Source organism: Poecilia mexicana, unplaced genomic scaffold, assembly GCF_051168715.1.
Source record: "Poecilia mexicana isolate PSO_F unplaced genomic scaffold, ASM5116871v1 scaffold_11, whole genome shotgun sequence".
Taxonomy (NCBI): domain Eukaryota; kingdom Metazoa; phylum Chordata; class Actinopteri; order Cyprinodontiformes; family Poeciliidae; genus Poecilia; species Poecilia mexicana.
In genome coordinates, this window is record NW_028263380.1 from 25,002,931 (window position 1) to 25,027,820 (window position 24,890).

The 24,890-nt window shown below is 39.3% G+C and overlaps 1 protein-coding gene across 1 annotated transcript; it reads left to right on the top strand.

The window, feature by feature from the left end:
• Nucleotides 1-536: 536 nt before the first annotated feature.
• Nucleotides 537-24,230, top strand: LOC106924360 (uncharacterized). The gene is made up of 11 exons (XM_088009989.1): nucleotides 537-705; nucleotides 1,723-1,786; nucleotides 6,574-6,629; nucleotides 6,913-6,933; nucleotides 7,011-7,286; nucleotides 7,807-7,894; nucleotides 8,663-8,889; nucleotides 9,772-10,059; nucleotides 12,613-12,791; nucleotides 20,420-20,512; nucleotides 23,253-24,230. Exons 1-11 carry the CDS (start codon nucleotides 537-539, stop codon nucleotides 23,685-23,687), a joined length of 1,896 nt encoding a protein of 631 aa, XP_087866115.1. The 3' UTR covers nucleotides 23,688-24,230.
• Nucleotides 24,231-24,890: the final 660 nt, after the last annotated feature.

A 24,890-nucleotide genomic window follows, 5' to 3' on the forward strand; every position in this document is an offset into this window, starting at 1 on the left:
CTTAGCACGCTTAAAATAGAATGAAAATTCTCATGCTAAAAAAAAGTGCAAACTGGAGAGCCACATTTGTGTTATTTTTTGAACTGCATATAAAATTGTTCCAAGGATGACAAATGGACATCGCTGATTTAGAAAGGCCTTGTCAGTTCTGACTGATCAGCTTCAAATGGAAAATCTGGGAAAAAAAAATCCTTGAGCCTTGTTTATTTTATGGGAATTATTTGGAGGGGAAATCTGTTTTCTCCATTTAGTTACTGTAATTCATTGTATTTTGTTGCCAACAAGATGCATTTCTGCACATCCAGCTGAATAAACAACTATTAGAAAGATTTACTGCGCTGAGGCGGAGCTGGTCACTGTTGGAGTTAATGAGATCTTAGAAAAAACAGAAGACTGAATCAGTCCTGCGTGGTGGTGAACGTTCATCCAAATAGTTCTAAATAGGGTCAAAGGGCACTGAACCAGCTGTGACGTCAGAGCAGGTTTCCCTCCCTCTTCTGGGTCGGAACCCGGACAGTCAGTCTGCAGAAACCTGGATGGTGAAACGCAGAGCTTCTTCTTCTTCTTATAGCTCCGACGATTCTGTCCGAACTTTCCCGACCGCGCCCGAGCTCGCAGCCCCCACACGCCCGACATCTACCGAAATCTTCGTCTTCATCCCGATCTTCCGCTCGGTTGAAGTGAGCTGTGTTCGGGTTGGGGGAGGTGGGGTGGACGACATTCATGAAATAAAGAAAAAAAAGGGTTTTCCATCATTCCTGAGCCCCTCCCAGCCCTCTGATCACCGGACCGAGGCTTTTATAAAGGTAATTACCATCATCTGTTTATGAATTCATATTCCAGCAGTAGATTTAGTCTCCAACAGGGAGGCGGTGGGTTAAATTCTGCAGCTTTTCTTGGCTGCTTTTGGAGTATTTGCTTGTGTTTAGCGGTGCCATATGGGGGATTCAGGGCGTGTAAACCAGCAGCAGCAACATTTCTGGGAATCTTCTCATAAGAAAAGATCACTTCATTCATGCGGAACTTTACATTTATATAGAAATAGACATAATAAATAAATAAAATTGATACAGAAACCCAAGCAACGCTCACACAAAACCTCGTTAATTTCATTTAATTAGACAAATTTTCAGTTAAACTCATTTTAAATCTTCCATTTGGTTTTAAAGTGGTATAAATCCGTGTTTTTTCTCCACGTTTAGATGTTTCACGCATGTTTCCGGAGCTGCGGTGGGTTGCCATGTATGTTCGGGGTTTACCCACGCACCCTCCATGGGGGGTTTCTGGTCCACCCTGCTGGAAGCGGTTACGCAATGCACTACGGCACTCATTAAATCTGCTGACTAAGTTGCTTATTTGTCACGTCGAACCGTCATTTAGAGCTGAATGTGACCGAAGATGGATGACTGACAGGTTTTACAACACCTCTGAGAGAAGTAATGAACTAAAATACGTGTTTATGTTCGCAAATTGGGTAGAAATTACAGACCTTATTGATTCTATTGTGTGTAATCTGTTCTGGATGCTCTTGTTTTGGCTGATCTGTGAAGCTGGATGTGCAAACCTTCAGCCAGCATGTGTCTCTTAGAAACTGAAAATCCGAGTAGGAGGCGGAGGTGGAGGAGAGAGAGCACGCTTCACCCCTGAACATTAAAATATGCAACCTTGCATTCTTCATTCATCCTCTCTTCCGCTCCCATTTCCTCCATCTTCCATCTCCAGTCCAGATGCTGGTCACGACACACCCTGAGCTGCAGCCGCCGCCGCTGCTGCTGGATCTGGATCTGTGCTTTACACTGAGAGGATGGGGACGAAGGAAAAACATGGAAATAGGGAACAATTGGCTGAAAAGTGTTCAAATCCCTTGAACTTTCTCCATGTTTTGTTTTGTAAATTCACGAAATTGTGTTTATATTTAGTAAGAGAGAAAAATGCAAAGTAGGTCATAATTGTGAAGTTCAAGGAATGTGACGTCTGCTTCTATTTTTATTTTCAAAAATACAAAAAAATAAATTAAAATTTTAGCTCCACCTCAATCTACTACATTTATTTAATTGCCTTTCATATATATTTATTTTACCATCATAAACTGTAATTTTGTTGCTCTTACTTCTTTGGAGCATAGATCAAACCGATCAGATAGACAGTGAGACCAGTTTTTAATTCAATTCAGCCATGGATTCTCATTTGGACTTTGACTAGGCCGTTCTAAAAGGTGACTATGTTTTGATCTCCAGCTGTATGTTTATGCCCTGTTGGAAGGTGAAGATCTCCTCCAGGATTGTCCATTTTTTCCTGTCTCTGCAAAAAAATAAAAATAGCAGAACATTTGGCTTTCTGGAAATTTCTGGACTCTACTAAATCATTGGGTAATGTCTGAAAGCAAATGGTTTTATTTAGATGCATCAGACTAAAAGAAGCTGAAGTTGATATGTAAAAAAAATGAAAGTCTACCTTTCTTTGCTCCAGTATCACATAACATCCCAATAAAATCAATGATAAATTATGTATCTTTTTTAAGAAAATGAGGACTTTTTTTCAGAATCAGCACATCCTAGCCTTTTTCATTGAAAACCAGACAAAGAAATGAATCAGAGAACCATTTCCTGACCCTCCTTGATGCTTTTGGAACAACAGCTAATAATTCTGCAAGACTGAAGCCAATCAGATTAGCTGCAACGATAGAAAGTGCTCAGCGTTAGGATAAAGCATGCCGGAGCGTGAGTGGCTGTAGAGGATATTTAATATTAGTGGAGCTTATCTGCGAACCCAGAAACATCACACAGAGTGTCCTCTGAAGGACTCAGGAGGATAATTAACCCCAAAGGAGGGATTTAGGAGAATAAAGCTCGGTTTGAGGAGCAAGATAAGGAATAAAGACAGAGAGGAGCAGAGAGCTGACGCTGAAACGGGAGGCGGAGGAGAGGCACTTGAACGCATCGTCCAGGAAGGACTGATGAGATCAGACAGAGAGATGTGACCTCAGCGGCTCTTTGGACCAGGAGGCCGTTGCCTGTCACACACACCTCTGATCAGGTCATGTAGTGACACACACTGCAAACTGTGATGTTGTATTTAATGGAAAAAGATGAGTGAATATAACTCAACTTTAATCAAGGCTTCGCTAGTAATCAATTAAACTAAGCCCTGTGTATTTTTGGGTGCAAAGTGAATTACAGTGTTGACTTTAATAGAATAAATTATGTAAAATTGACTTATAATTTTATTCTCTCACGAAAATCATACCAGCAGTGTTGCCTTCATTCTTTCATGCATGTTTGAGGAATCATTGAATCTCCATGGCAACCTTACAGCTGTACAAAATGCCTGGGTGGACCGAACGCAGCCACTCAACTCCTTCAGACTAGCCAGCAGCAATTAGCAAACACCTGGCAGAACTTAGAATATGCTGAGCTTGTTATTGGAGCTACTTCTCAGAGCAAAGCTGGTAAAAACGTTGTTAAAGGGTCAATAGAGGATCGGTGTGGTTATGACTTCCTGAAGGCGGAGTTTCAAAAAGAGCAGGAGTTTCTTAAAGAGACAGAAACCCAATTTCAAGGCGTTAAATATCAAAGTCAAATTTCATTTTACTCATATTTGTTATATACAGAATTTTTTTTATAACAGAATTTAATATAGTTACTTGATTGTGCTAAAATTAAAGGGGCACTATGCTACCCCTTTATTTTATTTTATTTTTTAATATTTGCACTAAATTCTTGATTTAAGTTGAGGGTCTGTGGAGACATTTTAAAAACGAAGTTCATTTGAGCTAGCGTGAAAGGGTATCTGACCTGGGGATTGGCTAGCAAGGTATCCCACAATGCACTGTGCCACCAGCAGCAGCAGCAGCAGCTGCAACAAATTGACCCACTTTTTTATTTGTCAGAAAAATTAGTTTTAAGGTGAAAATGTAGACTCCACAGCTGCTTCTATGCAGTCAGTTCATCAAGAATGAGCCACTTTCTCAGCTCTTATTAGCTATTTTTTACATTTATATCTGCATACATGAAACTGCATCATGAGTCAGTTGTATATTCATTTTCATTTTATTTTTCTGAAATAAAGTGAGCAAATTTTCACTGCTTTGTATATTTTCTGATAAAGTTTGAGTAAAGAATAAAATAAAAAGCAGGAGCTGGGAAATGTTTCAATCAAGTAATTTTCTTTTTATATATTCAAGTTAAAATATGTTCCTTCAGAAAGCTTTGGGTTAATTTAAATATACAAAATGATTATGAGTTACAACATACACAGATTTATTGAAAATTGCACAAATGAATTCTACTTACGCAGCTAATTTAATGAAAATTAAAACATTCTGAGGCAATGAGTTTGCATATATTTGTTAAGTAAAGGGAACTAATGAGGTTTTGCAGAGCAGCAGGATGACAGGAGAACAATGGCCGTGTTTAGACTCTGGGTTTCAGACGGAAATCAAACCTGCGGCTGAAGGAAGGCAGGTTAAAGCGTCCAGGAGCTTCGGTGGAAAGTGCTGCTCATCTGGCTGTAATTAAATCAGAACCACTTGAACACACATCCATCTTTATTTTCCTGCATGCTGCCTTGTGCGGCCGCTCGCTGTGCCTCTTCCAGCTTTGTTTAAACTTCCTCTCTGACTTCCACTCAATACATGTCCAATTTGTACGCCTTTTCTTGCACATTTTCATAATCAGCGCTGACTTCTCATTTCCCCCTCAGACATACAGTTTTCTTTGTTAGAGATGTCAAACTTTTGATTCACATCCTTTCAAGCTCCCCAGCATGAATGCTCTTACAGGCAGTAAGGTAATGACTCCGTGGAACATTAATGTAAAATGTATTCAACCTGCTTCACAGGGCGGCGATTAGAGAAATAAGCCAAGATTGCTGTGTTGCACCAAAGTGCTAAGAGGCTACTGAACAATATCATCCTGTTCGTTCTGCAGAGACTCTTGAGAAAGCAGCTTTTACAGCCTCTCTGCTCTGAAAAAATGCTTTTAAAATACTTTTTCTTGACATTTCTGAACTCTCAAACCTTTGCCGTGTTTTTCAAACTTTTCAAAAAATATTCCACTCTACATTTACTTTTATTATAACATTAAAGTAAAACTCCCTTTTTTTCTTCCAGGAGAAATGGTAAAATAGGAGCTGAATAACTGATCATTATTTGGGATCAATACTTATGGTTTTACCAGAGTGTGACCAAAATAACAGGGATGAAGCAGGAAGTTTAACTTCTTAAATGTAAAGCAAATGTTTGACGGAGTGAAACGTCGACTTACATCCAGGAGGACCTGCTGGAATGAACTTAGTTGAAAATGTTAATATCCATTTGCAACATAAAGATGTAGATTTATTTGTTATGTTTTTATGACTGGCAGCACAATTACTGCTACAATCCCTGTAAAATAAATTATAATGTATTTTTGGTAAAATCCTGGTTTCCAGGAAATTCCTACAAATCCAGAATTTTCTGGTTCCGACTGAACCAGGGTTTATTTCTGTTGGGGCAAATGCCGGTTAAATTAATTTGTCTTAGAACAATACAAAGCAGGCAACGATGTTGGACATGAAGAAGCTGTCCTGCAGCTTTTAGATGGTTCAACACACCTTGATCAAAAGGTTAAATGGTCTCCAGGTTTACATAAAAACCTGGAGACCATTTACAGGAAGTGACTTACCTTCATCACACCTATTTGAAACAGGTGTGATGAAGCAGAGAAACAACTAAAAGATGAGAGAAACAAACCGTGCAGGACTGGAGTTTGACTCCTTTTATCTAGAAAGATCATTTTCTTTACTATTATATGTTCATTTTCTGTGATGGCCTTTATTTGCTAGATGAATTGTCTGTGTTGTAGCAGGATTGATGTGAAGTGAATGGATGGAAGCCCTGCAGTTCTCCTCACCTCCACCCTTTAGAAACTTTTAATCAGCTCAGCTCTAATAAAATATTCTGAGTTATAGATTTTGTTGCCACCGGCTCTTGGCATCGTCGGGAAAATCATTTCATCCCATCCAGATTTTATTTCTCTTTTTGCATGAATAAAATAAGGCCATGAAAGACATTTTAACATCAAACAAAGATAGCCTGCGTAAATATTGAAATAATTTTTCAAATGCAAACCAACCCAGCTCTACGTGAAAAGTCATTTTTCCCTAAACCTGTCTGTCACTTTTTGCCTGCTTTAGTTTGCAGAATAGTTTTAATTCAGTCATATTTGAAGGTTTTTAGATACGGCTTCTTTAAATACATCATTTTACAGCATTTCAAACAGACTAAGACCAGACTTTGACTAGGCCAATCTGTTTTATTCAAGTAATTTAGTTATTGTTGAGCTTAAAGTCACAAATTGATGACAGAAAGTTTTTCTTTAACTTTTTCTGTCCTTTTTCATGCAAATGTAAATATACGTTTCTGCTGCACAGAGCATTTTTAAATTGAACCAACTGATGCTCCAGTTGTTACATAAACTGATTAGTACGTCTCATGAAGCAGAGTTTGTGTTTTCTGAAGGTCTCGTTGGAGCCATACTGATGCTAAAGAAGTCTTTATTTGCTGTTAATTGTCTGCGTCTTTCTGTTTTGCAGGCAGTCCAAGATGAAAGCAGTCGTAGCGGCGGTACTTAGCGCCGTGTTCTGCACCGGTAAGCACAAACAGAATCAGGAGCCCAGTTCAGATAAATGAACGTTTGAAACCGACTTCCTTCAAAACCAAACTTAATGATTTACATTAGAAAAAAACTCAAAGCTCATTTATGTTGCAATCTGTTTCATTTCCTCTTGTTTGCCTTGTTTCGTTATGAAACATTGTAATCGGCCTATTTTTAGACAACATTTACATTTCAAATGTTTTCATGTTTAATGTGGAAGTTGTTTGGTTTTCAGAACAAAGGAGTTGATTTTCTGTTTTCTGTCTTTCTCTTCCAGTTGTGTCAGCATCTTCCAGAGGTAACAATACTCGTTTGGATGATAATGTTTGAATAAAACAAACTTTTTGAAAGCTAACCGCTTCCTGTTTGCATCAGTCAAAGAGGAAAGGAGGACGGCCTTCTTCGGCGAGGACGTCCACATCGAAGTGCCGTCGTGGAGCGACCCACAGGTCGTGTTCCGACCCAGGACCAACAGCTCCTACGAGGTTCCTCTGCTCCAGGCGGGCCGGGTGACGAACCCGAACAAGACCGAGCTCAACGCTCTGGGCCACCTGGTGCTGAAGGACGTGCAGGAGGAAGACGAGGGGCTGTACATCATCAGAAGCAGCAGAAATGTCAGCATTTCCAAAAACCTGGTCCTCAGCGTGAGGGGTAAGGACTGAAACTCTGCTGCTCCTCCAAAAACTGGACATTTTCTGCTAGTGTTTGACTCATTAGATACTAAATTATGAACCTATTCTTTGTGAAAAACCACCAGATTCAGTTTCTTCCAGGAATCAGCTCATGTCTGTGAAAAATGAAACTATTATTCAAGTTAATGATGTCTAAACTCTGCTGGAAGCTAATTTATCGCCTTCGATCCTCCTGTGAACTCAACAACATCCCGAAAATCCATTAAATTATTACAAAAAGAAAAGTTATGAATGGCTTAATTACCAACTGCATCAAGTAATTATCTAAAAAATAATCAACGGCTTTTTGTGTCTTTAAAGGAATGTAATCAAAACTGATTATGTGGCAAGGATCTTTACTTAATTCCTGGAGATTTCTGGAAACATTTATTCCGTTATGAGTCGATAGTCTAGCTGACCGTCAGCATAATATGAGTGATTTTCAGCTTTTCTCCACAGTAAACGTTTCTCTTTATCTTTAATCTTGTGTTGTCGGTCAGACTGCGCTTTGGAGCAGGTTGTAAAGTATGGAGAGACGTACATCATCCACCTGAACCATATCGAAGGTCCGATCACGCTGGAGTTCAGGTACGCCAAGCAGAACTCATCTCTAACAAACATGGAGTCAAGCTGGGGCATTTTTACACATTAAGATGTTTTCATTTTGAGCTGCAGCTCAAACCCTCTGAGTTTTGGATGGATCCGGCTCCAGCACACCTGGATCACAAGAACCTGGTTAGGAGCGGGCAATAAGAACGTTAAGTTTTATCACCATAGTTTTTGGTGCTATTGTGATAAAAGTGACAATCAGAAATATTAATTTCTAATTTGTTAGGTAACTGTAAGGCTGTGGCTGCATGATGCGACAGTCAAATTCAAATTCTGCTCTTGAGAAACATGTTTATGTTTAATGAGCTTCTTTAAGACACCAGTCACAGAAATAAGTGTAACTACACTTCACACAATAATTGCATTCAATCCTATTTTCAAATATATTGATAATTATTGATTCACCTTTACTGAACAAACAGTGGAGAAAATAGTAAAACGAAAAATAACAACATGGACATTTTTGGGGAGTTTTAGATATTATTAGTTTGAATTTATTGCATCAATAATACATCAAAATTGTGACATTGATAAGAATGATAAATGACATAATAAATGGCCGCTCCTGGACCTGGTCATTAATGCATCATGAATATAACAGAGCGGATCCACTTGAGGACTGGAGTTGCAATGCAGACCTCTGATCGAAGCCATTCAAATCTGGGTCACACAAATGTACAAATGTTTGCATTTTAAACTTCTTTGTTTTGGTTGAACATCCTCCTCTCTGTGGTTTCTGGTTTTTAGGCCCAGCCTGGTCAGAGTCAACCAGACGGTGGTCCCTCACACCTCGGAGCCGCCGCCGGTGCTCCTCTACAACCAGAGCGCCGTGTTGGGGGACGACTACGCCGGGCGCCTCAGCGTGTCGGACAGGCAGGTGGTGCTGCACTCGGTCAGGATGACGGATGAAGGAAGCTTCACGGTTCGGGACCGGGACGGTCACACCAAGATGAGGACCTGCCTGAATGTCAGAGGTCAGGAAATCTGACGCAGCCGAAGCTTTCAACGATAAAATCTGATCCTTCCTGTCCAAAAATGTCTGATATTTAAATGTTGACTTTTAAGAATCAAAGCCATGCTGCTTTGCAGATAACTTACTTTGAAAAGCAAATCATCAAATCAGGACATTTCTGCATATTTATAGGCTCTAAGTCACTGATTATCATCTTCCTGCTCATAAACTCATAATAATTAGAAGTATAGAGAAACTAATTTATCTGTAGGTATTAAAAACTAAGACAGTCATGAATGTGGAGAGAGAGAAAACAGCTGAGAGGACTGAGCAGGTGTTCCCAATGCTGACTGGTTACAGAATAACAGCAGGTTCAGAGGTCAAAAGGTCAACGCAAACACAGAGCGTCTGTATGTAGGAAGAAAAGAATTGAAGAATGACACAGATTGTTAACTCGTGTAGGAAATGTTTCCTGAAGGCAGAAAGAGGTAATTTATCCCACTGGATGCTGAGATGGTCAATCAATATCTGCACTGGAGCAACAGAAACAAGCAGAGACTTTATGTTTCCTTTTCTTCTAACTGGTGGTAAAAGTTTTTCTTTTTCCACCAGTTTTCAGCTTAAAACTAAAGATGAAGCCAAATGAGAAAATTACTAAATGTATACAAGTTTGAGGCATCTGATTTTATTTCTTTTTTGTCCTACGTGGCTAAACAACTAAATGAATTATGACCATATTATTTATTCATTCTGACTTACTGACGTCTCCATGAGGGAAACATTAAATTAGTGTGAATTGTTTTGCACCTATCATGATGTTTTCTGGTGAGCCCTCATCTCCAGTGTGTCTGTAAATCAGATTATTTAAATCTCCATGTTCATATTTTCTCCTTTTCTCCTCCAGATCACCAGAGTTTCCTGCATTTTGCCTACGGAGAGAACCTGAAGATGAAGCTCTTCCTGCACTACTCCAACCTCAACGTGGTCTACAGGTCCAAACTGGACCACCAGGACCGGGTCATCGTGAACCAGGGGGTTCTGGTGGCGCCGCTGGACCCGCAGCTGGAGGGCCGGCTCACTGTGGACGGGTCGGAGCTCGTCATGAAGAAGATGCACCCGGCCGACACGGGGCTCTTCAAGGTCACCGACCTGGCTGGCTTTACTGTGGCTCACATTTACATAACCGTGGAAGGTAATAAAATCTCTTTAATGTTACATTTATTTAAATGTACAGATGATCTGAAAGATTCGGCTGCTTGATTACTGCAGGAAAACAGATTTTATGTTCATGAACCTGACTGACTGCACTGAAAAACACACAAACTACTACAAAGTTTTTTGGTCTGGTTTCCAATGCAAATATCTTAGCACACATGGAATAAGACAAAACTAATTTAGAAGGAACTTTAGCACAACATAGGAGCTTATTTTATGTCAATAATTCCTTAATATTGATGAATAAGTAGTTATAAGTGAAGATATTTTCCCATGTCTTGTTCCACTTGCAGATCCTACATCATGCTGAAAAGTGACTAAATTGTCTTATTTCAAGATATTTTTACTAGAAACCAAAATATTTGTGTTTCTTCTGTGTTCAGATAAAACAATCAAAATGCTCTTTAATTCACTTTTTTGGTTTTACAATTAGGTTTTATTGAAAAGTGACACCTTTCACTTTATTCACATTTAATTTTAGGATTGTAATTATGGTTCAGAAACTATAAATGAGGATGAGCCATTAAAGTTTGCATGCTTCCAAATTTTCACTCATAGAAACAGAGAAAAGTATAAATAAGTACTAAATTAAAATCCTGAGCAAATTAAAAGTTTTGTGAATCAGGATGATATTTCAGTGACATCCTGCATCTCTCCATAGCTTGACCCTCCTGACCTCTGGGTCCTGTTGTGGACTCCCTGGGTAGACGTTAGGTCGTCATGGAGACAGGAGGGTCTCCTGATTATACATGTCAGCTGTGACCCAGTCGCTGCAGGATCCGGACCCGGTTTGAACGTCTGTGGACAGACTTTTGTCTCAACCGTTTGAGGAGCTGCTGTTTGTTTCCAGGCTCTCTGGAAGCCCAGGCGTTCCATAAGGCGTTCCCTCTCTGCCGGCTCTGTAATCCATCTGATTTTAGATGATAATCACAGCGGTGGGGTCATGTGACTTTTCAGCACGTGCAGATTTATTACGTTTCCACCCTCCGTCTGGGTGTTTTCTTTCTTTTTGTCGGTAACTGGAACCCCGGTGAGTCACAGCGTCCTTCGTTTTTAGTTCCTCTGCCTTCAAGGACAACTCAGCCATAAATATGACAGATTACAATCCGGCTGCAGAGGTTATGCTGTATTGATTAAAAAGGAAAAAAGAACAAAACATTTGTCTCACATCTGCTACGTAACTCCTTGTCATTTCGTCCCTCCTGCCTTCGGGGAACCTTCTGTTTGCTTTTATATATATTTAGCAGAGCCATCTGTAAGCACATCTCCATCTGTGGCTCTGAGATGCTAACCGGCCGCTGCTGCTCCTCGTTAAAGGCCCTCGTAAATGCAAAAATCAATCTCGGAGCAGATGTAACTGAATCTGGGGTCATACATTAAAATTCATCTCCACATGTGTCCCAGGTGACCTCTGGATCGGATGTCACCTTCCTGCTCTCCATGCAAATAGAATCAAATCTGATTCATGACCTCAGAACCACCTCAGTTCTCCTGAGGTGGTTCTGTTTGGTTTCATGATGTAGAAGACTAACAAATAGAAGACGTTAAAATTTACCTGCTGCTTAGTGAAGTTAGACCAGTGGTGTCCAACATGTGGGTCGGGGGCCATTTGTAGCTCTTGGAATAATGTTTTGCGGTCCCAATAGTCTTTTGGCTGAATACAACTGAATACATCAAGGGTTTGTGAAGAAAGTCCTTATTTTTGTTGCTCAGAATAATAAGAGAAAAAGATTTTCTCAACCGATAAAGTGCAAAAACTTGGACCCTTTTTGTTTTATGACAATAGGTTTAATTTATTGCTGAACATCTTAAAAGAAAATAATTCACAATTACGTGTTTTTGCATTTTTTATAAAAGTAAAAACTAATTTTTTTACCCCTGAGCAGATCTGGGTAGAGTTCCCACAAATTGTACTCAACTAAGAGTAAAACTACTTCATCACATTTTTACTCAAATAAAAAGTATCCATCCAAGTAATTAAGAGTAAAAATGATGACTCAAGTCATAACTGAGTAACTGATCAAAACATTAATAATTTAATATTTAAATACTACATAATCGGACGCACCAAATATGTGCAGAGATACACCAAATACAGAGACGTTATGTGAACATTTAGGGATTTTAAGGACAAAAATGACAATAATTCATATTAATAACATATTTCCAAAAAAATTTTTTCCAGATAAATTTATTTCAATATAAAACTTATGAAACTTTAAGAAAAAGTTGCAAGTGTGTATCTATCTGGTGATTCTTTGGTTAAAACAAGTTTATTATGAACTTAGTCACTGAGGTAGAAACGTGTCTCGAGTAGAGATACTTCACAATAAAGTTACTCAAATAGGAGTAAAAAGTAAAGGGTAGTAAAAATACTCCTAAAGTAAATGTCTGGACACCTCTACTTTAGACTTTCAGAGATCAAATTCCAGTTGAAACCAGATTTCCTGTTGTGTTCATCTCTAATGTGAAGGATCCAGGCCTGTAGATGCAGAAGACTGATTGTTTCCTTCATCTCTCTCGTTTCCAGCCTATAAGATGGCTCCTCTGGCTGTTGCCATCCTGTCCATGCTGGGCCTGATCGCCTTCATGCTGCTGGTGTGCCTGCTCTCCTGCCTCTATAAAATACATAAAAGAAACGAGAAGAACAAAAAGCTGACGCTCATCGCCCAGCAGGCCGGCAAGAAAGACGGGGAAGCTTTCCGACAGGTAATTTTCTGCAGTTATGTCTATTTTTGCAACAGTTAAAGTGAGGAATGTTGGAGACAGTGAGCGGGTTCTGGTTCAGCTGGTTATCCAGACGGAGTGAGGTGCGTGACGGTTTGAGGGGATTAAAGGTAGAGGAAGGCTCTGCTCCTGCTGTGGGAGTCAAGATGGCCGGCTTCATCTCCTGCAGAGCCGGTCCTGATGAGAGCCAAATTCAGCAGAACATAACGACTGAAGAGGAGCCAGGGAAGAGTTATCCTGCCTCCAGCCTCCTCGGCTCCTGCTGAACTCGACTGCAGAGGGGGAGAACGGCCTTGAAATCCCGCCCAGGCAGGTTCAGCGCTGGGAGATTGTTTTCCAGGCTGCAGTCTGAACACGGCTTACAGCCATCTGCCAAAGAGACATCCTGGTGGCTACACTCCCTGGATGTCTCTTCATAACGGAGAGATGGTGAAGATGGGAGGAAAGTGTGAGCAGTGAAGCCATTGTTGGGTTTTAGAGTGTGGACTGATGCAGACAAACAACAAACTGTTTGGACCTGAGTGGAGAGCAGGCCGGCGTTCTGTCGGTTTGAAAACTGGATGCTGTTATGATTATGTTTGGATTTTGATCACTTCTGAGTTCTTTATTATTATCTAAAGTGTTCTTTAATGAAAGATGCCATATAAGTTCCTTTCTTTATGTTTTTACCTGGCTAAAGCTAGCTTGACTGTGAGATTCTGTGCTTCCCTAAACTAAAGCGACTCTGTTTGCTCCAAGCTGTAGATATGATGCAGGTATGATACTGACTATTTATAAGTACCTCACACAACCACACTTTAAAGAAATCAATCTATATTTTTAAGAGCCAGAAGTCAAGTGAAACCTCATTTAATACTGAGTTATTGAGTTCTTATTGTGAACTGCATATATTTTATTTCTTTTATCCAGTTTCTGAGAAAATCAGTACATTTCTGCTCCGAGCTTCATGATTAGCTGACAAATTAACATGAATTTATTCATTTTTGACAAGAGTTCAACACCCACCAGGAAACATTTGATTTTTAGTTTGCTCAATTGTTCATGACTGATTGTAATTTTGTGCTGCTAATCAGCCTTCAGAGCAGGTGTTTATTCTTTAAATGACAACCTACGTACCACAAAAGAGCCTTTTTAAGGCCATTACCATGTTTTATGCTTCTTTAAATGTTAATCTTGAATAAAAAGGAGTTATTATCTTTTCCTTTGTTGTCCTGCTTTATGCAGGCTGATTAACTGATTTGGTAATTTGAAGTTGATGCTGATTATTCACCGAAATAACATCTGAAATTCAAATAAATGGCTCACCTGTTAAAGAGCACCTAAACATCAGGAGCATAAATTAATCATTATTCTGAACAACGGCGGTATTATTCAAACACTGTAGGCTTAAAAAAAACAGTGCAGCTGTTGAATATAAAGGAATAAATATTCAATATCTATAGAGATTAATCTTAAGAGTAAATCCATTTAAAATCTCAACACCAAAACTCAGCATTTTGACATAATTACCAATTAGTGGGAACTATTCTCCAAAGCTTTTTGTTCAATTTTGAGTGCCGTTTGAAGTTGATGTTCCCCTCATTCCTCAAGCAGTCTTCACAGCAAATGTTGCTTGAAAGTAATTGAATCTTCAGAGCAATTAAAAAGCCACTGCAGGCAGAAGAGTCTCATCGTAAACAACAGCAGCCGCAGAGACTGATTGCTTCGCAGGGGCGATTAGGTTATGCCAAGTGTTTGCAATAATGATATGCCACATTACAAGCTGAGATTATTTATGTCACACTTCAGGTCACAATTGTTCTGGGATCAGAGTTAATAACTGCTTCAGACTTTACGAACGAGAACCATGACAGACATCTAACCACCAAAACCCAACAGAATTAAGCAGATTTAGTGACATCAGTGAAGGTGATTTGTTTCTGTTCCTGTTGTCACTTCCTCACAACTTTAGCTCCCTGTATTTGTTTTTTTGACAGGAACAGCTGTATGTGCTAAAACAGTCTCATTTTATTTCTTATTGCAGCTGTTTTAACACAGTTTAAGTTACTTCATGCCCAACATATATTTCCGTTTTTATCCTATTTAAAAATAACATTTTTACTAGCTATATGACATATTTCATTGTTTGCCTTTAACTTTGTTGTGTTGTTTTTTACTTTGCTGTCCTAATTTCTTATGCATAATATTTTAAATATGTAGGAAAGAAAAGGACATGTTGGATTAAACTGTTTTATGGTTTGTTTAATGCACTTTGATTCCAAAAAGATGCATTTTTTTAAATTTAATGTTGGTGCTAACACGTAGCTTACTGTGCACCAACTGGCTTGAAAGCTAAGATGGAGAACAATGCCACACACCTTTTTATAGTAGTGTGTGTGGGAAAACAAGGAGATTTTCTTATTAATGTCAGTAATCAGGCTAATTACTATTAGCAAAACAAGCTAATAGCTAAAGTTTTTAATATTTTCTGATTCAGACGTTATATTTACTGACCTCTATTAATATAATGACTAATGAGTTATTTAGTGAGGTTCTAGTTATAGTAGAAATAAACTGTTATAAACTGTATGTTATGTGCTTGAAAAGAACAAGAAGCTTGGTTGACATGTTTACACTGAAGTTCTAGTTAGACGAACCTCTGACTTTCTAAAAACAATTTTTTACTTTGAACTCTGAAATTACAGCTTCTTAGAATAAGAATCAGCTTTACATTAAAAATCTCTACATATGAATAAGAAATTTGACTTTGATGTCACCTTATCTTCAATGTAAAGACATGGAAAATAGAACTGGCCACTAACAGACATAATTCATGCCAAATTTAGTTTTTTACATTAAACGTCCTTATACGATAAATCAAGGTTTTCTTTCTTTGCAGATTGTCAAATATTTATCTGCAGCTTTAACTTCAAAGTTCCCGGCTCTCAAACAAGATCTTCTTCTTAAAGTAACTTTGTTGAAAGTTGTAGTTTTGCTTAAACTTTCACTTCTTTTCTGGGATTTGGCATTTTAAGCTGTTCTGCTAAGAAGTAATTTAAATTCTTCAGCTAACTGACGTTTCACCTTCAGCCATCTTTTCTGCTTCTTCAGCAGATTTTGTCGAGTTCATTCAGCTCAGAAAATGTAATTTCTCTGGTGTCACAGTTGTTTATGTCCCGTTTCCAAAGTTTCCCCTGCACTTCGTGCGTTCAGCTGTCAAATCTTGCATTTTTTTGTACAAATATTTTAAACTCAGCAGTGATTCGTGATTTTCTTCCAGGCATCATAGTTTATGAAAGTAGTAATTTGAAAACTTAAGTAAGTAAGTAAGTAAGTAAGTAAACTTTATTTCTATAGCGCTTTTCACAGACCAGAGTCACAAAGTGCTGCACAAAATGTAAAAAATAAATAAATTAAAAGCAACATACAAAACAATAAAACACAGTATTACGCTAACTTACCTTTAGTTTACTCCCCACATGCTCTCTCTGCTTGTGTAACTTGTGTGTCTTCAGTGAATGTTTAAAGTTTATTAATCTGACACGATGAATTTGCTGATATTATCTTTAGAAAAGAGGCTTTCTTGCACTCGGATGGATGTTTCTGATTTCCAGGCTAATGTTGTTGCATATTCATTACCTTCCTGCTCTGACATTAAGGAGCTTCAAACGGCGCCTCTTCTTGGTGAGAGATTTGTGTTGTGGCCTCCTCTGGTTTCCTCTCCTCCTCCTTCGTTTTGATATTCAGAGTCGTGCTGCTTTTGTGCCAAACAAGTTCCTTAAACCAACTTTTTTTCTGTGACAAACTTTCTGGTGGCTGTCCCAGAAATGTGTGTGTTCAGTATCTTTGAGCCTGTTTGCGATAAAATAAAGCCATTAAAGATATTGAGCACTTAATGATTCCTGCAGAGCCAAGAGAAACTGCAGCCATCAGTCGTAACGATGGAGCAGATGTTGATTGAAGACCTAATTTGACAAAAAGTCAATGAATTACGTGAAGCAGATCTGGCACTGAGTCTTGAAACAAAGCGCCTCTGTTATCCTGATGGACTCGTCAGGATTCATGCGGCCATCAGCGGCATCAGCTCTTCATGCAGCTGCACACGTAACCAGCAGTGAGGGGCAGAAAACAAAGTTAGAAATCAATATGAAATAAATTATTTAATGAGGAGTTTATGCATCGCTGTTTTAATGGGTGAAGACATGCGGAGAATTCGATTCGCTTCTTTAGAATAACGTAGCTGCTTCTCTAAAGACCTGTGGTTTAGTGGAGCCATTTAGGAGAAAATATGGCTGAATATTATTAATCTGATGAAAGAAATATTCTAAACAGAAGAATTTTGTTTTTAGTAGGAATAAAATCGTGAAAAGTCAATCATGGTAGTTATTACATCACCTCTCTGGACCATTTTTAGTTGTGAAAAAAATCTATATTTCTTTTAAACAGAATCCATTGATGTGCTTCATTCGTGGCTTTTCCACTGTGAATGTTCAACTTTAAAAGAAAACAGAACAACAATCCCACCTTTGTCTTGATTTTGATGAGAAAGTATTAAAACCACCAGCAGATTTTTTCATTTATAACACAGACAACATGTCTTCATACAAGTGAAATAATCTGCTAGTGATTTATTAGACCGATGGATGGCAAGTTTGATGGTTAGAAAAACAAGAACCAGGTCTGACGGCAAAGTGGAAAACTAAACAAACTATCGATTTGTTCAGATTCAACTTTAGTTTCAACAAGTTTTTTTATTTTATCAGTTAATTTGTCAGTCAGCAGATTAATGAGTTTAATTCAAAATCATTTTGAAGGTTTTAGCTCATGTAGCATTGAGGGGAAATTAGAAAGCAAAACAGGTTTTAAAAAAGAAACACAGAAATGAAAGTTGGCATCAGTGCAGCAGAAGGTAAATGTGTCCTTTTAGAAACGGTTTCACCTCTAAATGAAATGAAGACCAGCAGGAAACGCATTTACGTCAAATTCAACCCAGAGTCAAGGCCTGCAGAGAGAAGAAAAGGCTTCCAGGTGGAGGTTTGTGCACCAACCAAAAGCATAAAGGGAGAAGCTCGAGATGGGATTGTGTGAGAAATGTCAGTGAGAAATGTTATTAGTTTTTAGAAATGCAAAACCTGGAGGGAGAGGATGAGGAATAAGATGACGGAGCTCAAGCTGCAGGAATTTCCTCTGGAAGGGTTATAAAGAACGGCCATCAGAGCGCAGGAGAGGGAACTGTTGAGTTTCTGATGGGACACCAGGGATGAGAGGGAATATGAAGCTCAGCCAGGGCCGGATTGACGAATTTAATGGGAGTTTCTATATTTTTACTGTTTTGTTTGGAAAAAAAGAAGCTTTTCATATTTGAATGCAGTTTCTGACCTGCTATCCGGACCAGAAGGTGGTGGTAATACTCCATAAAGCCTCGTCCAACTTTTCTAAGCAAATTTATCTCTTTTCCAACCATTAAAGTCAAATATATTTATACATCCACAGACTGTGAAAATATCAGGAAGTAGTTTACACTGTTAATTATTTTTCACACCCGTCTCTTATTAAGCATCAGAAGAATATTTAACTTTTTCTTTCCCTCACTGCTCAATTAAAAGCCAAAAATCTGCAGTTTTTCAGAAACAGTTACAATAACCAATAAGCTCCAATAATCATCTGGTGTTGCACACATTTCTCTCCGCAGTGTGTTGTAAAAAGATAAATCATGATGTAAATGTGTGAGTATAAGCTCTGATTTAAGCTTGTCGTTGTTTTAACAGGGGAAACTGTTTGTGCTGTTTGTTCTTTGGTGTGTTTGTCTGTTAATATTGTATTAAATGTTAAGAAGTATAAAAGTAAAATCTGCAGCTTTAAAGGTTTTATAAAAACTTCCTCGTTGTTAGTGAATAGCATGTCAGGATTTTTTAACTTGTTTTAAACCAACTTTTGTGCATTTGACCTCAACTTGGGTTTCTGTTGTTGGAGAAACTCAGTTTCTGGCTTATTGTTTAAAATCTGATGCAACAAAACACTGAGCAAGAGAATAAATTCACACAAAAGCAGAATTATTCTCACTGCTAATTTTGAAATCATTGTTGAGGCCACAAATCTTTAAGTTTGGTTGTTTTGAACCAATATGTCACATTTTTTAACCCTTGTGTGTGTGAGGACTGAGGCAAATGATCCAAGTTTTACGGGTCGGTTGGACCCCATTTGGAAACACAAGGGTTAAAGTCTGTCCTTGTTTTTACCTCCAAACTCAACCAAAAACATTTTACAGCTTTGAAGCTTCAAATCTGTATTAATTTAGACTATTTTAGCTTCATTCATGTCCTAAAGCAGGCGTGTCCAACTGTGTTCAACTCTTAAATGCATCAGTTCTCCAACACACCTGAATAAAACGGCTGCATTCCCTCATCTGCAGACTGGAGACGGGCAGTAAAGTGACATGAAAACCAAAAACTAATCAGATGGAGCAGCTGTGGCCAGAAGAACAGCTGAGGGAGGAGAATCATTAAAGCAGAAGCTGAGATCAGACTGGGAGGAAGTGGAACCAGAAGAGACAAAGACAGACAGGATCTATGAAGCTAAACATGAAGGAATGAACTGATGTAACTGGAAAAGAGGGAAAACGATCAGATTGATTAACATGATCACAACACAAACTAAAACCAAAACCCAAACATCATGGATGTGACAAATGATTCCTGATTGGTTCAGGTTTTAAACGTTAAAGCTGCAGGTTTTTCAGTTTTATTGTCTTTGTGGAGTCGGTGTGTTTGTTTGTGAATTCTTGTGATCTGTGTGTGTGTTCAGTGTGTTCAGTGTGATCAGTGTGTTCAGTGTGTGTGTGTTCAGTGTGTGTGTGTGTGATCAGTGTGTGTTCACTGTGTGTGTGTGTGTGTGTTCAGTGTGTGTGTGTGTGTTCAGTGTGTGTGTGTTCAGTGTGTGTGTTCAGTGTGTGTGTTCAGTGTGTGTGTGTGTGATCAGTGTGTTCAGTGTGTGTGTGTTCAGTGTGTGTGTTCAGTGTGTGTGTGTGTGTGTTCAGTGTGTGTGTGTTCAGTGTGTTCAGTGTGTTCAGTGTGTGTGTGTTCAGTGTGTGTGTTCAGTGTGTGTGTTCAGTGTGTGTGTGTGTGATCAGTGTGTTCAGTGTGTGTGTGTGTGTTCAGTGTGTGTGTTCAGTGTGTTCAGTGTGTGTGTGTTCAGTGTGTGTGTGTTCAGTGTGTTCAGTGTGTGTGTGTTCAGTGTGTTCAGTGTGTTCAGTGTGTGTGTGTTCAGTGTGTTCAGTGTGTGTGTGTTCAGTGTGTTCAGTGTGTGTGTGTTCAGTGTGTGTGTGTTCAGTGTGTTCAGTGTGTGTGTGTTCAGTGTGTTCAGTGTGTGTGTTCAGTGTGTGTGTTCAGTGTGTTCAGTGTGTGTGTTCAGTGTGTGTGTTCAGTGTGTTCAGTGTGTGTGTTCAGTGTGTGTGTTCAGTGTGTGTGTTCAGTGTGTGTGTGTTCAGTGTGTGTGTTCAGTGTGTGTGTGTTCAGTGTGGTCTGTATGATCCTCATGTTTCCTGACAGTTTTGATGACTAGCCTCTGATCTGAAGCTCATTTTCCCGCTGCAGCTTCGATCCTCACGCTGTGTGAATGTGTGTTTTCTGCAGGTGGTCCATGAGGCTTACAGCAGGTTCACTGAAGAGTCTCTGATGACGTCGGTGTGTGATAAACCCTCAGAGACCACCGAGGTCACCATCAAGGTAAAACCTGTGGTAGAAGCTGATAAAAACTCTTTAAACTGACAATAAATGCTGACAAACATGATCTGAGGTTTCATATTTTACTCTTTTATGCGTTCTACTTCTTACCATCGATTAGGTTTTGTTCTTGGATCATTTTTGACATTTTCTTCTGTAAAACTTTATTTTCTTCTCTGTTCTCCTCCCAGTTCTTTTTTCCTGCAGACGTCTCTGTAGACGTTTTTATTTAGTGTATTTTCTGTTGTTGTTCCATCATAGTTCCTTTTGGACGATGTTTTTACAGTGTTTGAGTTTCCTGAAGTATTCCTGGTTTTGTGTCTCTGTAATAGTTTAATAAGAACCTTTTTCCTAATTGGTTTCCTCTGATGAGTGTTGCAGACTAATTCCTCATCTCCACTGCAACATGATAATAAATCAGTAATAATCCGTTTTAATCTTTCTGACGTAAAACGAGAAAACTTTGATTCAATTTCAGACAGTGAGAAAAAAAGGTGTATGTTTTTTTTATTTGGTTCTTTTTTAAGTTGCACATCAAAACAGAAATGTTTTGAAGTCCAACTTAAAATGTGTGAAAGTTTCAGTTTTAACAAACCATTTTGAACAACTTGACCAAGTTTAATCAGTAATAAAACATTCAGCTGTGCTTTTATGGGACTGTTGGTCCTTCAGGTTTATTACGCCGAATTTATGAGTAATTATATTTGGATCTGTAAACACAATAAACAAAAATGGATCCTGAATTGCATTTTTTTTTACGTAAGACATTAAAAATAGGCAGAAAATGTGGCTGTTAGTGTTTCTGTGTTGCAGGACGAGGCGATCTGCTTATAAACTGCTGTTTTGTGCATCATCATATTAATGTGCTGCAGGTTTTGTTTGAGCTGATCTTTAAGTTTAACAACGTGAGGACAATCCTGAACGGTCGGTTAAAAGCAGCTAATGGTCCAAACTGAACATACGTGTAAATCTAACCGTCTGTGACATGAAGGCAGTAAAACTGGAGCCGTGTGTGATGATAATGGTTTCACCAACTATTAAAGAAATGAACATTAAAAAACAATCTCTATTCTGTCTTCATAACTTTGTCATGCTGAAGCTGTAGAAAAGGCAAATACTCTGTAAAAACATGCAAAAAGAGAAATGACCTCCGTTTAATTATAACTAGAATAAAAGAGCTCAATTTAAAAAACAAATGACATAAAAGGTTGAGCAAATCATAATTAATATACATAATATGCCAAAGTAAAGATACTCTCCTTATTAAGATGAATTAATGATTATAATGAGAAACCGGCTGCTGCTGATCTGTTTGCTGAGTTTCTCAGAAATGTTTCCTCCTGAAATATATCAATTAAAATCCACTAAAAAACGCAGAACCATCATGAATCATCCCTGGGATTAGTCAGCAGAAACCACCTGCAATAAAATGCCACCAAAGTGCAGAGCGTAATTAAAAAGCAATCAACCTTAGTCGCTGCTCTCAGCAGTGAAGTGGATTAAAGTTTAAAGCAAAGACCTTCTGTCAGGATGAACGAGGAGCAGCGAGCGCCGGCGGTCGAGGTTCAGGGAGCGTCTCCACTCGGATGATTGGAGTCACGCCGCTCCGGCTTTGGGGATCGGGTTGAAACTGTTGCTTCTTTTCCAAATTCTGGTCCAGTTGTTAATCAGAAATCTGCTTTATGCTGCAAACTATTTACATTTACATGCAGCAGGTCAGACAGAAAATGAGCACAGAATGTTTTCATGCTGATTCAGGATGAGATGCTCATTTTTCTTTGCTAAACTATAAACTGTCTGACTCCATTCTCTGACCTTCTGACCAGATTTGATAAAAAAAATGTTGCTTGAATTTTGACTTTTGACTTTTAAACTTTTTTAAACTTTGCGATAATCCCTCCAAAACACTTACTTTGTACTTCAGACTCTTGAAACTAATTTGATGCTATAATTGGGATTATTGTCCATTTGGCGAACATATTTCTGCATTAGCATCACATTTCTGGCTAATTTCTTCAGATATCACTGCAATATTTTAGCATAATGTTCTTTCCTTATCATTCTATCCATATTGAGAAGTGCACCGGTCCTCTCTGCAGTAAAACACCCACAGCATGATGCTGCCACCCTCGTACTTCACAGTTAGGCTTCCATGTTTCTCCCTTTCTCTCCAACAACGCTCATTATCAGAACAGTTTTTAATGTATGATTAATGTTCTGTTTTATGTTTCATATTTTGCTTGATGTGCTTAGGTGCTCTGCTTGCAGTAGCATACAAATAAAATGTATTATTATTATTATCATTATTATTATGAAAAGTTCTTAAAATTTGATCTCTCAACGCCTTCATGTCTCTCCAGAAGTGAAGGTTTTTGACTTTGAGTCCATTTTCAAACTTTCATCTGTTTTTATGTTGTTTTTGGAGAAATGGCTTCTTCTTCTTCTCTGCATGGCCTTTCTGTCCATGTCAGTTCAGGACTTGTTTCACTTTGGATAAAAACACTGGATATTTACTGATGCTATAAATTAACTTACCAGAAGTCATAAAGCCATGGCAACGTCATCCAGGTTCTGATAAATTGTATAAAAACATTTTACTCTTCATGTGTCTAAACATCTCAGCATGAAGGAAATTAATTCTAATAATTTCTTCAACATTATTCTGATATTTCATTAAACATTTTAATAATTTCTGACCTAAACCACATCCTCTTCTCTCTCTCTATTTGTTTTTCCCCTGTAGGGTCTGGAGGTGTCCAAACCAGGCCGGTACCAGACTCTCCCCTCTGACAACTTCCTGGAAATGAGCGACTCTGGAGTCGAGTTCAGCCACTCTGGACTCCCGCTGGACAGCGACACCGAGGCGGTGATGACCTACGCCTCCCACAAGCCCCTCCTGAACGCCGCATCACCTCCAGCCGTGACGGACGCCGTCATGATGTCCGACAGCCTGGAAGCCACGGCGGCCCTGGATGTAGACCTGAGCGCCGTCCGAACCCCGGACTCCATCCTGAGCGCCAGCCCCGCCTCCAACCCGCGCTCGGCCTCGGCCGCCACGCCTGACGGCAGCCTGCAGGGGGCCGCGTCCCCGGCGACGGCCTCCAGGGGCACCGCGGGGTCCGACTCAGCCAAGACAGAGGGCGGGGCGGAGGGAGAAGAAGACGGTCAGAAGGAGTAATCAGGAAGTGTTTCTGGAACCTTTTATCATCCGAACACGGACAGATCCTTCGTCCCAACATCTGAAACATCACAGATAAAACAGGACGGATGTAGATGTGCTGGATGCACAACAGAGTTTAATTCACTCTGGCTACAACCTCACTGTCTATCAAAAGAACATCCAGTGCACAAAATGCATGCAGTTCCGGAAAACACAAAAGAAGATATCTTAGATCAGACGTAGATGTTAGGGTAGACTACATGCATGCTTTAGCAAATGAAATGCACTTAAATCATATCAAATCAGCTGAATTCCTGTCAAACCGGTTCAATAATGAGAAAATGACAAACGTTTGAGGGTAGTGACAGACAGGCGGCGTGTTTCAGACAGCCTTTGAGCTGCAGCGTGTTTCCTCTGACGCCACGCTCTCAGAAAATCACAGCGATGAGTGCGTTTCAATCCGCTCTGTTAATAGCAGCACAAGCATGTCAGAAAACATCCCCACATCTCAGATGAAGCTGCTTGTTTCACCGGGATGAGCTACTCGAGGTGTTATGTCTCCAAAACAACAACAACAAAAACATCCTGCAAGATGAAACCGGTTCAAGTAGACGCAGCAGCAACACCTCTCTGAATCTGCTGCTGCTTGTTTCAAATATTAGGTGTCAGATCTGCAACATTTGAAGGATTTGTCAGAAGAAACCTGTCAAAACGTTCCACTTTATCTCACTCAGCAGTCAAAAGTATCGTCTCTGTTTTTGTTTGCTGCTTCTAGTTTTTGTTCACTTGGTTCCAGGAAGGGAAAAAATTCAGGGGGAAACTGACTGAGTGGCATTTGTGTGACTTTCAGAGCAGCTCTTGAGAGCATAATTGGATTCCAGGTCTCTTTGCAGACAGACCAATTCATGGACGCCATGGAGCGCGGACCGGTGATAAAAGAGCTGAAAGAGATGGGAAAAGGGTACGATTCAGGGAACAGATGAATGACATCCATGATTCAAAGCCTATTTTCATCTCAGCCCAGAATCCACCTCACAGAGCTCTCATTATTGGAGCCCAGTTGTTTGGCAGAATGGAGTAACTGGAAAGATAAAGTTGGATCAGGGCGTGATAACGACGCAGCCTTTAGCTTCAGCAACATGAGCGGCTGGCTGTGTGTGCAGGAGAGAGGCGGCGGAGTTTCATTCAGTTCAGCCCAAATCATCAAACACTGGAGAGAGA

What these genes read in the sequence shown, in the direction of transcription:
- LOC106924360 (XM_088009989.1), top strand. Translation starts at nt 537, where the DNA reads ATGGTGAAACGCAGAGCTTCTTCTTCTTCTTATAGCTCCGACGATTCT. An exon ending in CCTGGTCCTCAGCGTGAGGG is followed by an intron (nt 7,287 to 7,806) that starts GTAAGGACTGAA and finishes GTTGTCGGTCAG; the next exon opens with ACTGCGCTTTGGAGCAGGTT. An exon ending in CCACCGAGGTCACCATCAAG is followed by an intron (nt 20,513 to 23,252) that starts GTAAAACCTGTG and finishes TTTCCCCTGTAG; the next exon opens with GGTCTGGAGGTGTCCAAACC.